At 35.9% G+C, this 13,538-nt stretch overlaps 1 protein-coding gene across 1 annotated transcript in view; it reads left to right on the top strand.

The window, feature by feature from the left end:
- Positions 3,536-13,538, top strand: part of LOC109234826 (kinesin-like protein KIN-4A) — a 20,778-nt gene continuing 10,775 nt past the window's right edge. Inside the window, exons 1-10 of the mRNA XM_019400876.1 lie at positions 3,536-3,871; positions 5,005-5,151; positions 5,240-5,389; positions 6,325-6,578; positions 6,906-7,093; positions 7,178-7,302; positions 8,519-8,555; positions 12,698-12,789; positions 12,880-12,990; positions 13,113-13,265. Of these exons, the coding sequence (XP_019256421.1) occupies positions 3,749-3,871; positions 5,005-5,151; positions 5,240-5,389; positions 6,325-6,578; positions 6,906-7,093; positions 7,178-7,302; positions 8,519-8,555; positions 12,698-12,789; positions 12,880-12,990; positions 13,113-13,265 (1,380 nt within the window). The 5' untranslated portion in view covers positions 3,536-3,748. The remainder of the gene's footprint in view (positions 3,872-5,004; positions 5,152-5,239; positions 5,390-6,324; positions 6,579-6,905; positions 7,094-7,177; positions 7,303-8,518; positions 8,556-12,697; positions 12,790-12,879; positions 12,991-13,112; positions 13,266-13,538) is intronic.

The following is a 13,538-nucleotide window of genomic DNA, read 5'->3' as shown; positions in this document are numbered from 1 at the left end:
TGGGAGTAGTTTCAAGTTTGAGTTTTTAAATTATTTTAAAATAAAAAGCAAAAAAAAATATTACCAATAAAAAAATGAAAAAAGAGAAGAAAACTACCCATTCAAATCGGGAAGTAGTTTCAAGTTGGAGTTTTAAAATAATTTTAAAATAAAAAACAAAATAAAATAAAATAATGATTACTAATTCAAATTTGGGAGTAGTTTCAAATTGGAGTTTTAAAATTACTTTAAAATAAAAAAAACGAAAAATCTATTTATATATATAATATAATATAATATATGTATAATATATAATATATAATATATAATATATAATATATATAATAGGAGAGGCAAAGAAATGTTATAATGACAAGTGTCATGATTTCTATTAACAATATAATTATACTAAATATTGGATAATATAATAAATAAAAATACATAACGAAACAATTATTTGATGACTATATAAGTCCCTTTAATTAAATGGAGATTTTTATTAAAATTTAGACAATATCTATTCTATTTATATAGAATAGGATAATCAAATAATTGTGATAATTTCAAATATAACATCGAAAAATTAACAAAGTGACAAATATTTTTTTAATATTGACCGCGCATCGCGCGGGTACGACTACTAGTCAATTAAATAATTAAGGCGCACAGTAAGTCGATTAAAATAATATACTGTTATAAAATAAAGAACTATTTCACAATCAAATTACTTAAAAACCAATATTATTGCTGGCCTTTAATAAAATAGTAGAGGCCATCTAAAAATAGCAAATATAATCCGTTAAAATACAATTGCATTATCAATTTAATATATATATATATATATATATATATATATATATATATATATATATATATATATATATATATATATATATATATATATTTTAAATTACTAAATTAAGTTAAACTATGATAAAAGATCTTTCTTGAAAGTTATATGTGATAACCTTAGGAATTCATTTGCTACATGGAGTTAAACTGCACCATAATGCTGTCAGGGGTTGTTTGGTAGGATGTATAGGAATAGTGCGGAATAAGGTGTATTATTAATATAGTAATTAGTCATGCATGGGTTAGTAATGCAAGCATTAGTTATCCAGATATTATTTCTTATCTGCTGTTTGGTGTGGTGTATTAAAAATTATAATCCATTGTAATAGCCTTGGTATTACAAATGTCATGGTTTTCTATGCATTACTTATACATAGGATAATACCAAGTATGGTGTATTAGTGTATTAGTTATACACAAGTTGAAAAAATGTACCAAACAAGGTATCAGTAATGCACAGAGCTAATGCTTGCATTATTTTTTCTAATACCTCCTACCAAACGACCCCTAAAGCTATTAATGCATGCATTAGAATGGTGAAAGACAAAATTGTCATTAAAGTCCGTTAAAGCTAGAGAATATGGAGGGCATTTTGTAAACAACCATTTTTCTCTAAAATTATGCAATGCAGTATAATTTTTAATACACCACACCAAACATCAGATAATAAATAATAGGCGAAATGGCTTCCTGGCCACTTAAACATGCATCGGTTTGTAAAGTCGATATATAAACTCTTGGGTTTCCTATTTGAACACCTTTACTTGAGAAAATGGCTACTAATAAACACGTGTGATGGTGCGTGTTGTTCAATTGCTGCGGACATGGATTTAATTTAATATTTTTTATAGCCACATCATCCGTTCATTCATATTTTGTTGACACCTGTATGTTCAAGGTCCCACTTTTTTTATTAATCAAATTAATTTTTTCTACCCACCCCTTCTACTCCCTCAAAACCCACCGGAAAAACCTTACCGAACTGGGAATCGATTTGAAATTTTTTAGATTTTATCATCAACGGCTCCGGCGATTGTCTTTTTTCTATCCTACCCAATACCTTTCACTTTCATTGTTTATCATCTTCTCACCAAGAAAATATGAACAATCTGGAAAACCTTTTACCACCCAAAATTACAAGGAAAATATCACCCAAACTAAGAGACAAAAATTGCCACCTCCAAAGATCAAAAAGAAAAATCATGAAACATGAATAACTTTTACCATGATTGAAATCAGACCCAACTTTTCCTAACAAATCATCAAATCAGAAAGCAGCGATGTAATCAAAATCAGACCCAATTTTTCCCAACAAATCAGAAAATAATTTCAGCAAATTAGAAAGAAGCAAACACTATTTGCTTTTCAATTTCTTTTGACCAATTCATACTACAAAATTAGACTAGATTTTTCCATCTTCCTTGATTCGTTGGGTTTATTTTTATGATAATGGGTGTAGAATTTTCTCTAATATAGAGCTTTGGAGTGTGATTGATAGTGAAAAATTGAAGATTAAACAAATATGACGGTTTAATATGGAGCTTTGGTGTGTGATTTATCAAAAATTTTATGGAATAAAGGTGGAATAGACGGAAAAGGAAGAAGAAGAGAAATAATTGTGGGGGGGGAGGGAGGGGAGTAGGTAACATGAGTGAAGAAAAGGGAGAGGTAGGGGTAAGGTACGGGGAAGGATAAATACAGATGGATCTTTTTATTATTTTATAAATTTATGTATTCACGCGCTTTATAACCGTGATTAACACGCAATTGACCACATCAGCTATAATACTGCCACATAAGCATAGTCAACGGTCAAAGGTGTTTATTAGTAGCCATTTTCTCAAGTAAAGGTGTTCAAATGGGAAACCCAAGAGTTCATATATCGGCTTTCCAAACTGATGCAAGTTTAAGTGGCTGGGAAGCCATTTCGCTTAAATAATATCTACATAACTAATGCTTGTATTACTAATACATGCATTATTAATCCCTACATTACTAATACACGTTATTCCGCACTATTCTTATATACCATACCAAAAGGCCCCTCAAAATATACCTTAAATCTTGTTACATCCATTGCTCGAGCTTTGCTCTCTCTGACCCGCCGCCTGGGCTGTTGTGCTGTACTACAAGGGGTGGCAAACGGTCGCTTCGGGTCAGATATGAGCGGGTCAAAAACAGGTAATTAAAAAATGAATAAATTTTTCGACCCGACCCGTATTTGAGACGGATAAAAACGGATTTATCCGGTGGATAATATGGATATCCATATTATCCATGGCTTCTTGAATATGATCACTTATGAGAGAATTTCTAGCCTCCCAAATTTGAGGAACCCTTAGTTTGAGGCTTTACAAATGTAAAAGTTAAGCACATTAGTTATCCATTTGGTTAATTATTTTTTAAGTGGATAATATAATTCTTATCATATTCGATCCATTTTTAAAAAATTCATTATCCAATCTATTTTTTAATGAATTATATGGATGGATAACTCATTTCTGTTGACCATTTTGCCATCTCTATGTACTAGTATAACATAGCGGGGAAGTCCAAGTAAAAAAGCAAACCCCACAAAAGTAAAAGAGAAGAAAGAACATCTTAGCGGTTGTTGTCGTAGTTGCTGTCATTGAAGTTAACAGTAAAACATACTACATGTACGGTCCCATCTTCTTATATACACTTCAGCCTTTCTTTTCTGTTCCTCAACTACCTATTCTACTCTCTCTCTCTGTCTCTCTCTCTCTCTCTCTGGGAATAACTATTAACTACCTTTCATTCTGTCTTCTTGGCTCTACCTTAAATTTCCTCTCCACTTCTGTGAAGATTTCAGCTAACTGTTTTCCAACTCACTAGCCAAGAACACATTTTCTTTCCCCTTTGGTCTGTTTTCTTCTTCTATTGTTAAAGATTTTCAATGGAAGCTGCTTGTGTAGAGGATTGTTGTGTCAAAGTGGCAGTTCATATTAGGCCACTTATTGGAGATGAGAAGCTTCAAGGTTGCAAAGATTGTGTCTTTATAGTCCCTGGAAAGCCTCAGGTACAGTTTTTTTTTTTTTTTTTTTTTTTTTTTTTTTTTTCTTTTAATGTGATTATTGGCTCAGCATTGTGGACTCTTAACATATGTTCCTGCGGTGATGTTATTGGGAAAGCTTACTTTTTGCCTTTTATTTTCAAATTGATGATGATATTATACCTTTATCAAGGAAATTATGGATCACATTATGATTTTAAAGCTTTCAAAGACCATGTTTTTCTGGAATCTTCATGTCCCATTTCAAGCAATTATGGTGATGTGATCCGAGTTTTAATCTGATTTTATTAATAGCCTAGTACTACTACAATAAATAGTTTCTATAATAGGGAATATTCAGTGTAAGCTTCTGCTTAATTGCAGATTACTAATCCAATTTCTTGCACAACAATGATTTCTTTAATTGACTGATTGATTGGTCCGAGTGTGACTCTGATGGGGTTTAACACATGTTCTGAGCTTAGTTTGCTTCCTTGAAATATCTGGCTTCGTTTAGTGAAGATTAAGGCCAACAACAGGACCAAGCAAGTACACAATTTGTCTTTTGTGTCACCATATTTCTTGTACAATAGCTGATTTCTTACATCTTGCTGCTTATACTGCATTAATATTACACATGTTCCTCTATTTAATTGATAATTACTCCCTTCGGTTCACAATAAGTATCCAATTTGCTTTTAGCACGTCCATTATGAAAATACTAAATTCCATACAAAAATACCTACTATGACTAAACTACCCCTAATTAAACATTTAATGTGAGGAGTAAGAAAACTTTTTAGGGATATGCACATAGGGGTTATTTTGTAAAAGCAAATTGAATTCTTTCTTGATTACATAACTGGACACTTATTTTGAACCAAAATGAAAAAGCAAATTGGACACTTATTGTGAACCGGAGGGAGTAGTACCTTCTCCGAATCCTTCCTTGTTGACGTCTGGGAGACTTAATTGTCAAAAACTAGGAAATAGGGAAATCTTGCACCAGCACTTTGAATGTAGTAATTATGTTTTAAAGACAGTAAGTAACAGGAATTCTCGATGTGCCTACTAGAGTTTGGAGGCACTTCTGCAGTCTATATTTCATGCACATATTTTATTATCTAGCAAGTATAAGGCTCATTATGGCTGCTTTGCAGGTTCAAATTGGTTCACACTCATTTACTTTTGATCATGTTTATGGGAGCAGTGGTTCACCCTCAGTTACAATGTTTGAGGAGTGTGTGGCCCCTCTTGTTGACGGTCTATTCCAAGGATATAATGCCACTGTCCTTGCTTATGGCCAGGTATACCCTTTATCATATATTATATGTGTGATATTAGCTATTCTCAATTTCAGCCATTTGTTTCCATATTCTTTCGATTGAAATGCAGACAGGCTCTGGGAAAACATACACCATGGGTACTGGTTTCAAAGATGGCGGCCAAACTGGACTCGTTTTGCAAGTTATGAATACTTTGTTTAACAAGATTGAGACCTTGAAACATCAGTCAGAATTCCAGTTGCACGTATCCTTCATTGAGGTTCGCCAACTCATTCCTTTCTTCTGTTGTCCTCTTATCAAAGAATCCTCCTCCTTCTCATGCCCCTGAATGTCTCCTCGCGCCATTCTTTTCGTAGTCGATGCCTAAGCATTTCAGTAAATAACAAAAATTTGACCAAATAAATGGCTCGTTAAAGCAAAACGTTCAATACTTCTAGTAGATAGCTCAATAGGCCATAAGGTACAGATAGTCTTAGTTTCTGTAAGTTTGAGATTATACTTAAGAATCAATTGATCATATAGGAATACTGGGAGGCTTTGACAGTGAACACATCAACCTTCATTTTTTTCGTAATATGTTATAGTTCACGATGATGCAAAATAACATGTAGGCCATTCCATGGATCTAAGAAGAGAATGGTGAAATAAAGGCGCTGAATTCTATCCAAGAACAACTGTTTTGATGAATTATACATTTTTCAAGCATGTCAAAGTTGCATGAGTTGGAATTTGGTCTTTCATTCTAATGTAAAGTTTTTTTTAGTCAATGCTGCATCATGCATTTGTTTGCTTCCATAATTCCACTTGTTAAATATATGACTACCTCATCAAAAAACTTATGCTATTGATGGAGGACACTTTTGTTAATTTATGTTATGTTTTACAACGACCCTCTCATAAGGCCTGAATTTTTTATTGTGACCAAGTACATGGAAATACTTTGTTTATGAGTGGCGGTGAGACTTGACTACATGACCTCTATCTGCTCTAGTACCATGTTGAATTGTCTGACCACTTCATCTAAAAGCTTAATCTGTTAGGCACAGAACACTTTTACTTATTTATATTTATATATTTTACAACACTCTTCACTTGGAATTTGTAGAATGACTAACATTCCAAACAGTTATGACTTTCTTTGTTGGCTACACTATGCACGGTCATGCAGTTTGACTTAGTTATTCTCTTATGCAGATACATAAAGAAGAAGTAATAGATTTGCTGGACCCTGATTGTATTAGCAAATCAGAGACAACAAATGGGCACACAGGGAAAGTAGCCAGCCCAAGGAAACCACCAATACAGATCCGTGAAACATCAAATGGTGTTATTACATTGGCAGGGTCAACTGAGCGTAGTGTAAAAACACTAAACGAAATGGCTGATTGCCTGGAGCAAGGATCACTTAATAGGGCCACCGGCAGTACAAACATGAACAACCAGTCAAGGTAGGAAACATAGTCTCATGGTCTTGTGTGTTCCTTTTTCTGCCCTTTATTATCTTGGTAAAATAACATGGAAAGACACCAACAATTATTTGCTTTCCTTTTTTATTTGTGGGGGGAAGGTTTGTCAAGTTATACTTAATAGAATCTTAGGCAGAAAAGTACAATACTTGTGCGCTAATAGCATAATACACAAATCCAGGCTTTCACTTGTATCCTACAAATAGTTTCTTTAATAGGTCCAGTGATCTGAAGGACGCATTCTCCCTGTTGCATTATTTATGTACAAAATTTTATGAACTGTTTCATCTTTTTTCTCATTTTTGTCAGTCGGTCTCATGCCATCTTCACCATTACACTGGAGCAGATGCGCAAGCTCAATCCGACGGATTCAAATGATGGCCATAGCAGTGAGTGCATGACTGAAGAATATCTTTGTGCCAAGTTGCATTTGGTGGATCTTGCTGGTTCAGAGCGAGCCAAAAGAACAGGATCAGATGGTCTCCGTTTTAAAGAAGGTACTCATTCTCATTGTTTTCTCTTAATGTGTTCGAAAATGCCTCATGTGTGACACAGTTACTTGGTGGACGTTCCAATAACAGGAGTTCACATTAATAAAGGCCTTCTTGCACTTGGAAATGTTATTAGTGCACTAGGCGATGAGAAAAAGCAGAGAGAAGGTACTCATGTTCCATATCGAGATAGTAAACTCACTCGGCTCCTGCAGGTTTGACATGTTTTCATTTTAAGGATATTCCAATATTCCTTTTTTTCATCAAATCATAGAGGAATAGTTATTGGAGATGAGAAAAACTTGCTTCGTTACCATTCTCACAAAAACAGATGAGAAAAACATGTTTTTCTTTAAGAATCCTGTAATAGGTGTATCATGCAACCTATCTCTTAAAGTCGGAAAAGCATCCAATAATTATTTTCTATGTCAAAAATAACTGAAACCAGCTGGTAACACAAGTATCCTCTTGGTTTACTTGAAGAAAAGTGTCTCCCTTTATGTAGCTTTTCATGATATTGTTCTTAACATTTGGGGCACCTTTTCACCATTTAGCTTTGTACTGCTGATAATACAATCTTGATAGTGGATGGTCTCAACTTTTTCTTTTCAATATCTAAATAGACCCAATTCTTATCATGCCTGTTACAGTGTTATTAAACTTTCAAATTTTGAAATGTTGTTCTGAAATCCTTTAGTCTTTCTTGAATACTTCCTTTGTTGCACTTTTTGTGTCACCATAACTACTAAGGACTCAGACTGTTATTTCTTTGACTATGATTTTTCAATACATTACCTAAATAGTTTTTAACTATAAAAATTTGTTATTTATAGTACTCTCTAGAATTATTTCAAAAAAGTTATGCAAGACATTTGAAGTGAAGTTGAAAATTAAACTGAAAGTTGAAGTTTTACAACAAAATTGTAGGTAGAAATTGATGTCCAAATTCACACCGAAATTAGATGGTTGACCCTTGTTTGGCAAACCCCACCATTCTTTCTGGGACGGAAGAAGTGATAAGTAAAACGACAAAATTCTGTTACGAGTCTACTAAGTAAAGAGTGTCATTGAGGCCATGGTTGGTTTTCTGTGTTCATCACATAATCTGTAATGTAACTATCTTTAAGTAATTTAAAGCACTTATTTGTTGCTGCAATGAATTACATTTGCCAATGAAAAAGAATCTTCTCGGTAAAAAGGAATGATCAGAAAACCAACACTGCCACACTTAATTGAATTATCAGCAGAAAGTTGTGAACAGACTTTGGCATTATTACGTGGTCAACACAGCTTAATTATTTGAGGATTTGTTTAGTCTTCATCTCTTAAAAAACACTTAGATTCTGTTTTTTCCTTGTTGAGTCATTTCCACTGTGTCTATTGAAGTTATTTGCACACTTCATCAACTAAAAGTTTTTTGGCAAATGACAGGATTCACTTGGCGGTAACAGTCGTACTTTCATGATAGGTAAGTCCTGTTTATCCACCCTTTTTGCATTAGAATGACGCCAATAGCATGCTGATGAACAATGATATATCTAACTATAGTGAATTTTCTAAATTTTGTTCTAGCGAAAGCAAATATAGTTGCAATGACCTATCAGTGATAATATGACTGAGTTTTATTACTTACTCTGGACCCACGAAGAATGCAAACAACTGCATCCCAATGACTATTACGGGGAGAATCCATAAAGTGATTCACCACACTCAGGAAAGGAAATGTTAGGTGTAGTCACTGTGAGGTAATTTAGTTTACCAACCAGCTGCCTATATCTTGCAGGATTGCTAAGAGGTTCCCCCTGTATCATTCCTGTCTCCTCCAGAATGTCTAAGGCATACATCCGTTGTGAGATCACAATACCTGCGCTAGACTGAGCAACCTCAATACCCAGAAAATACTTTAATCTGCCCGGATCCTTTATCTGAAAGTGCTGAAAGAGATGTTGCTTCAACTTAGTAATACCATCTAATCATTGCCGGTAATAACAATATCATCAACATAAACTACCAGATAAATACAAAGATTTGAAATAGAATGCCGATAGAACATAGAGTGATCAGTTTCACTACAAGTCATGCCAAACTCTTGAATAACCGTGTTGAACTTACCAAACCAGGCTCGATGAGACTGCTTTAGACCATAGAGGGACCGGCGCAACCGACATACAGGGCCACTAGATTCCTCCGAGCAACAAAACTAGGTGGTTGCTCCATATAAACCTCACCCTCAAGATCACCGTAAAGAAAAGCATTCTTGATGTCCAACTGATAGAGAGGCCAATGGTGAACAACAACCATGGATAGAAAAGGCGGACTAATGCTATTTTAGCCACGGGAGAGAAAGTATTACTGTAATCGAGCCCAAATATCTGAGTATACTCTTTAGCAATAAGACGAGCCTTAAGTCGATCAACCTGGCCATCTGGACCAACTTTGACTGCATACACCCAACGACAACCAACAATAAATTTACCCGAAGGAAGTGGAACAAGCTCCCAAGTACCACTCGTATGTAAAGCAGACATCTCGTCAACCATAGAATGTTGCCCTCCTGGATAAGACAGTGTTTCACGTGCAGACTTAGGGATGGTGGTAGAGGACAAAGATGACACAAACGCATAATAAGGTGATGACACACGATGGTAACTTAAACCGATATAATGGGGATTAGGATTAAGTGTGGACCGTATACCTTTCGGACAACCGATGACACACGAAGTGCAATCGGTTGACTAGAAGGAGACACGTTCGGAGTAGGAGCAAGGTCAGGTGCAGGATGTGAATCAGCTGGGCCTGATGCTAGGCCGGACGGTGATGATAAGTTAGGAGTGGTGGAGCTGTAGAAGGTTGAACTGGACTCGATGATGGAACTGGAGTTATTGGTGATGAAGCTAGAACATGAGCTGTAGGTGGTGGAGCTGGAGTTGTAGAGGAAGATGATTGGGAGATAGTGACTGAATCTCCAAAAGATGGAACTGGTAGTACCTCAGAAATATCTAAGTGATTTCCTGGACCTGTGAAGTATGATTGTGTTTCAAAGAAGGTAACATCAGCTGACATAAGGTACCACCGGAGGTTATGTGAATAGCATCGATATTCCTTTTGCGTTCTCGAGTAACCTAGAAATACGCACTTAAGAGCATGAGGAGCTAACTTATTTTTTTCCTGGAGTAAGGAACAGAACACGTGCTCTCAGAGACACGGGGTGGAAGAGAGAACAAAGATGAGTGGGAAACAAGACAGAGAATGGAACTTGATTCTGGATAACTGAAGATGGCATATGATTAATAAGATAACAAGATGTAAGAACTGCGTCCCCCAAAAACGCAACGGAACATGAGATTGTATGTGTGGGGTACGAGTAATTTCGATAAGTTGTCTATTCTTCCTTTCAGCTACCCATTTTGTTGAGATGTGTACGGTCAAGATGTTTGATGAATAATCCCATGAGAGTTCATAAACTGCTGAAATACTCTAGGGCATTATCACTACGAAATGTGCGGATAGAAACCCCAAATTAATTTTGAATTTCAGCGTGGAGGGTCTGTAAAATAGAAAATAACTCAGATCGATTTTTCATCAAAAATATCCAAGCGCACCTCGAATAATCATCAATGAAACTCACAAAGTAGCGGAATCCCAAGGTAGAACTGACCCGAATAGGACCCCAAACATCTGAATGGACTAAAGTGAAAGGTGACTTTGCTCGATTATAAGGACGTCGAGGGAAATGAGAGCGAGTATGCTTACCGAGCTGACTTGACTCACACTCTAGAGTGGACAAGTGAGATAAACCAGGTACCATTTTCTGAAGTTTTGACAAACTGGATGTCCCAACCGTTTGTGTAATAAATCTGGTGAATCAGTAATAGGACGAGTTGTTGAAGGAAGATAAGATATGAGTCCATGTGATTCTGCAAGGATAAGGTAATAAAGACCATTTGGTTCACGCCCGGTACCAATGATCCGCCTCGTACTACGTTCCTGTATAAAAACAACGTCATTAAGAAATAAAACAGTGCATTTAAGCGATTTGGCTAAGCAACTAACGACTATGAGATTAAAGGACTATTGGGAACATAAAGAACTGAATCTAAAGGTAAGGAATTGCGAGGAGAACAAACTGAGTTGATGAAGTTTTGCCTAAAGCTGGCCGGAAATAGCCTCACGCTTAGGCACGTTGACGTCGGAACTTAGCCGGAGAAATTCTTCCGGCGGCGCGTGAGTCCTTTTTTGCCGAAGATTTTTTTAAAGGTTGGTCGCCTAACTTTGATCTACTTCCTGGTAGTGTTGGTTTTTGCACAACACTGACGGATACTATTGTTCATGCAGACCGACTTGTTTTTGCCGGAAAAGGGGCTTCCGGTTGACTGATTTCTCTTCCCGAAGTCGCTGGAATTTATGCACAGCGATAAACTTCTCACGATTGTTCTTATGCCATGTGAGAATGCACGGGAGAAAAATATATTATTGATATTCTATTAAATCTCTTACAATAGCCCAATTTATAACAATACACAATACATATTCTACTCCTATTCATGTGGGACTAGAGTTATTTACATAACTATCTAACACTACTCACTATTGTTGCTGCTCTTCATAGTCAAAAATTTGATTTTCCCTATTGAGTTGGCTAGCAAAGTTTGATACTGGGTTATGCTTTATGTGCTGTGAACAATATCTTGCTCGTTAAAAATAGCAAGTATGGATCTTCTCTCTTCATAATTGTAATCTTCAGCCAGCTTTTTGTTTGCTTTTGTTCCTTTAACAATTTATAATTAAAAGCTAGTCGTTACACTAACACTACTCGTGTTTGTTAGCAGTCCTTTTTTCTGTTTGGAAACCGGTACTTCCAAGTAGGAATAATTGTACGATTTTGAGAACTCATATTTGTGTTAGAAGACATATTATTTTGCATCAGAATGAAATAAACCTGAAGAGAGCACAGTGGAGATAGAGAACTTTTACATTCAACCTCAAAAAATTTGCGATTGAGGAAAATTTTGGATTGAGGCATAGTTGATTGATTGAATGATTGTTAGCCCTAACATTGAGCACAATCTTTGAGCTCAATTTAAATTCTAAGCTAAATCATGGTGGTGTTAATATTTTGAATCGTTAGTATGGGCTGATGGGGCACACTGTTAACAAATTTGATTCACTTGAGAGATAAGCCAGTGGCACTTGGCATTATCGAAGCAAATTGGTGGAATTAGCTAACTTTTGCTCCCTTTCCTTTTTCCTTGGCCAGAGGCTAGGTAGGTCCCTATATGGACCCCGATTGAGGAAGTTAAGACCTGTTGTTTGGGAGTCCTCAGTAGGTATATTTATCTGGCATCACTCAATATCAATTAGCTGCTTCCTCTTATTGTTTCGATCTCCAGTGAACATGTCTTTTTTCTACCATTTAAAAAAGAGACCAAGAAAAGAACATTGTTTAAGTAGGATGCTGAAGAATTCTATGACAGTGTTATGTATATTCGTCTTGGATTAATCAAAGTTATGGTTCTTATTTCTCTGTCTTTGAGATGCTTGCATGTCCTGCTGTACCTACAAGCGGACACTTCACCTACTTTTTCTTATCTTTAATTTACATTTTTCCAGCATGCATTAGTCCTGCTGATATAAATGCTGAAGAAACTCTGAACACTCTTAAATATGCAAATCGTGCTCGGAATATTCAGAACAAGCCAGTAGTAAGTTTTGCAACAAAACTTTTCTTACAATGTCTTTCCATTATTGTGGGAAAAAGAAATCTTAAGTACCTCTCTTTGAACATTTTGAAGATTAATAGAGATCCAATGTCTAATGAGATGCTGAAGATGCGCCAACAACTAGAGTATTTGCAGGCAGAACTCCGTGCCCGTAGTGGAGGTGGTTTTTCTGATGAAATACAGGTGGTTTTGTTGTTCTACGGTTGTCCATGACTTAGATCTTCTTTTTACAATTTAAATTGGATCCCTGGATAGTTTCATACTTCAATAGATGACAATCAACTCATTCGTGATTTCAATTGCAGGTGCTTAAGGATAAGATTGCATGGCTTGAAGCTAATAATGAAGAGCTAAGTAGACAACTAAATGAGTACCGCAGAAGAGGCTCTAGCACTGAGAAATATGAAACAGAAGTTAAAGTATATGTTAACTTCCCTACATTAATGAAGTCCAGTTTATGAAAAGAGGATCCTGATTAGTCGCATAACTAATTCTCTCTCTCTCTCTCTCTCTCTCTCTCTCTCTCTCTCTCTCTCTCTCTCTCTCTCTCTCTCTCTCTCTCTCTCTCTCTCTCTCTCTCTCTCTCTCTCTCTCTCTCTCTCTCTCTCTCTCTCTCTCTCTCTCTCTCTCTCTCTCTCTCTCTCTCTCTCTCTCTCTCTCTCTCTCTCTCTCTCTCTCTCTCTCTCTCTCTCTCTCTCTCTCTCTCTCTCTCTCTCTCTCTCTCTCTCTCT

The sequence above is a fragment of the Nicotiana attenuata genome, chromosome 11 (assembly GCF_001879085.1).
Source record: "Nicotiana attenuata strain UT chromosome 11, NIATTr2, whole genome shotgun sequence".
In the NCBI taxonomy this organism is placed as follows: domain Eukaryota; kingdom Viridiplantae; phylum Streptophyta; class Magnoliopsida; order Solanales; family Solanaceae; genus Nicotiana; species Nicotiana attenuata.
This window is presented reverse-complemented; position numbering and strand designations above follow the sequence as displayed.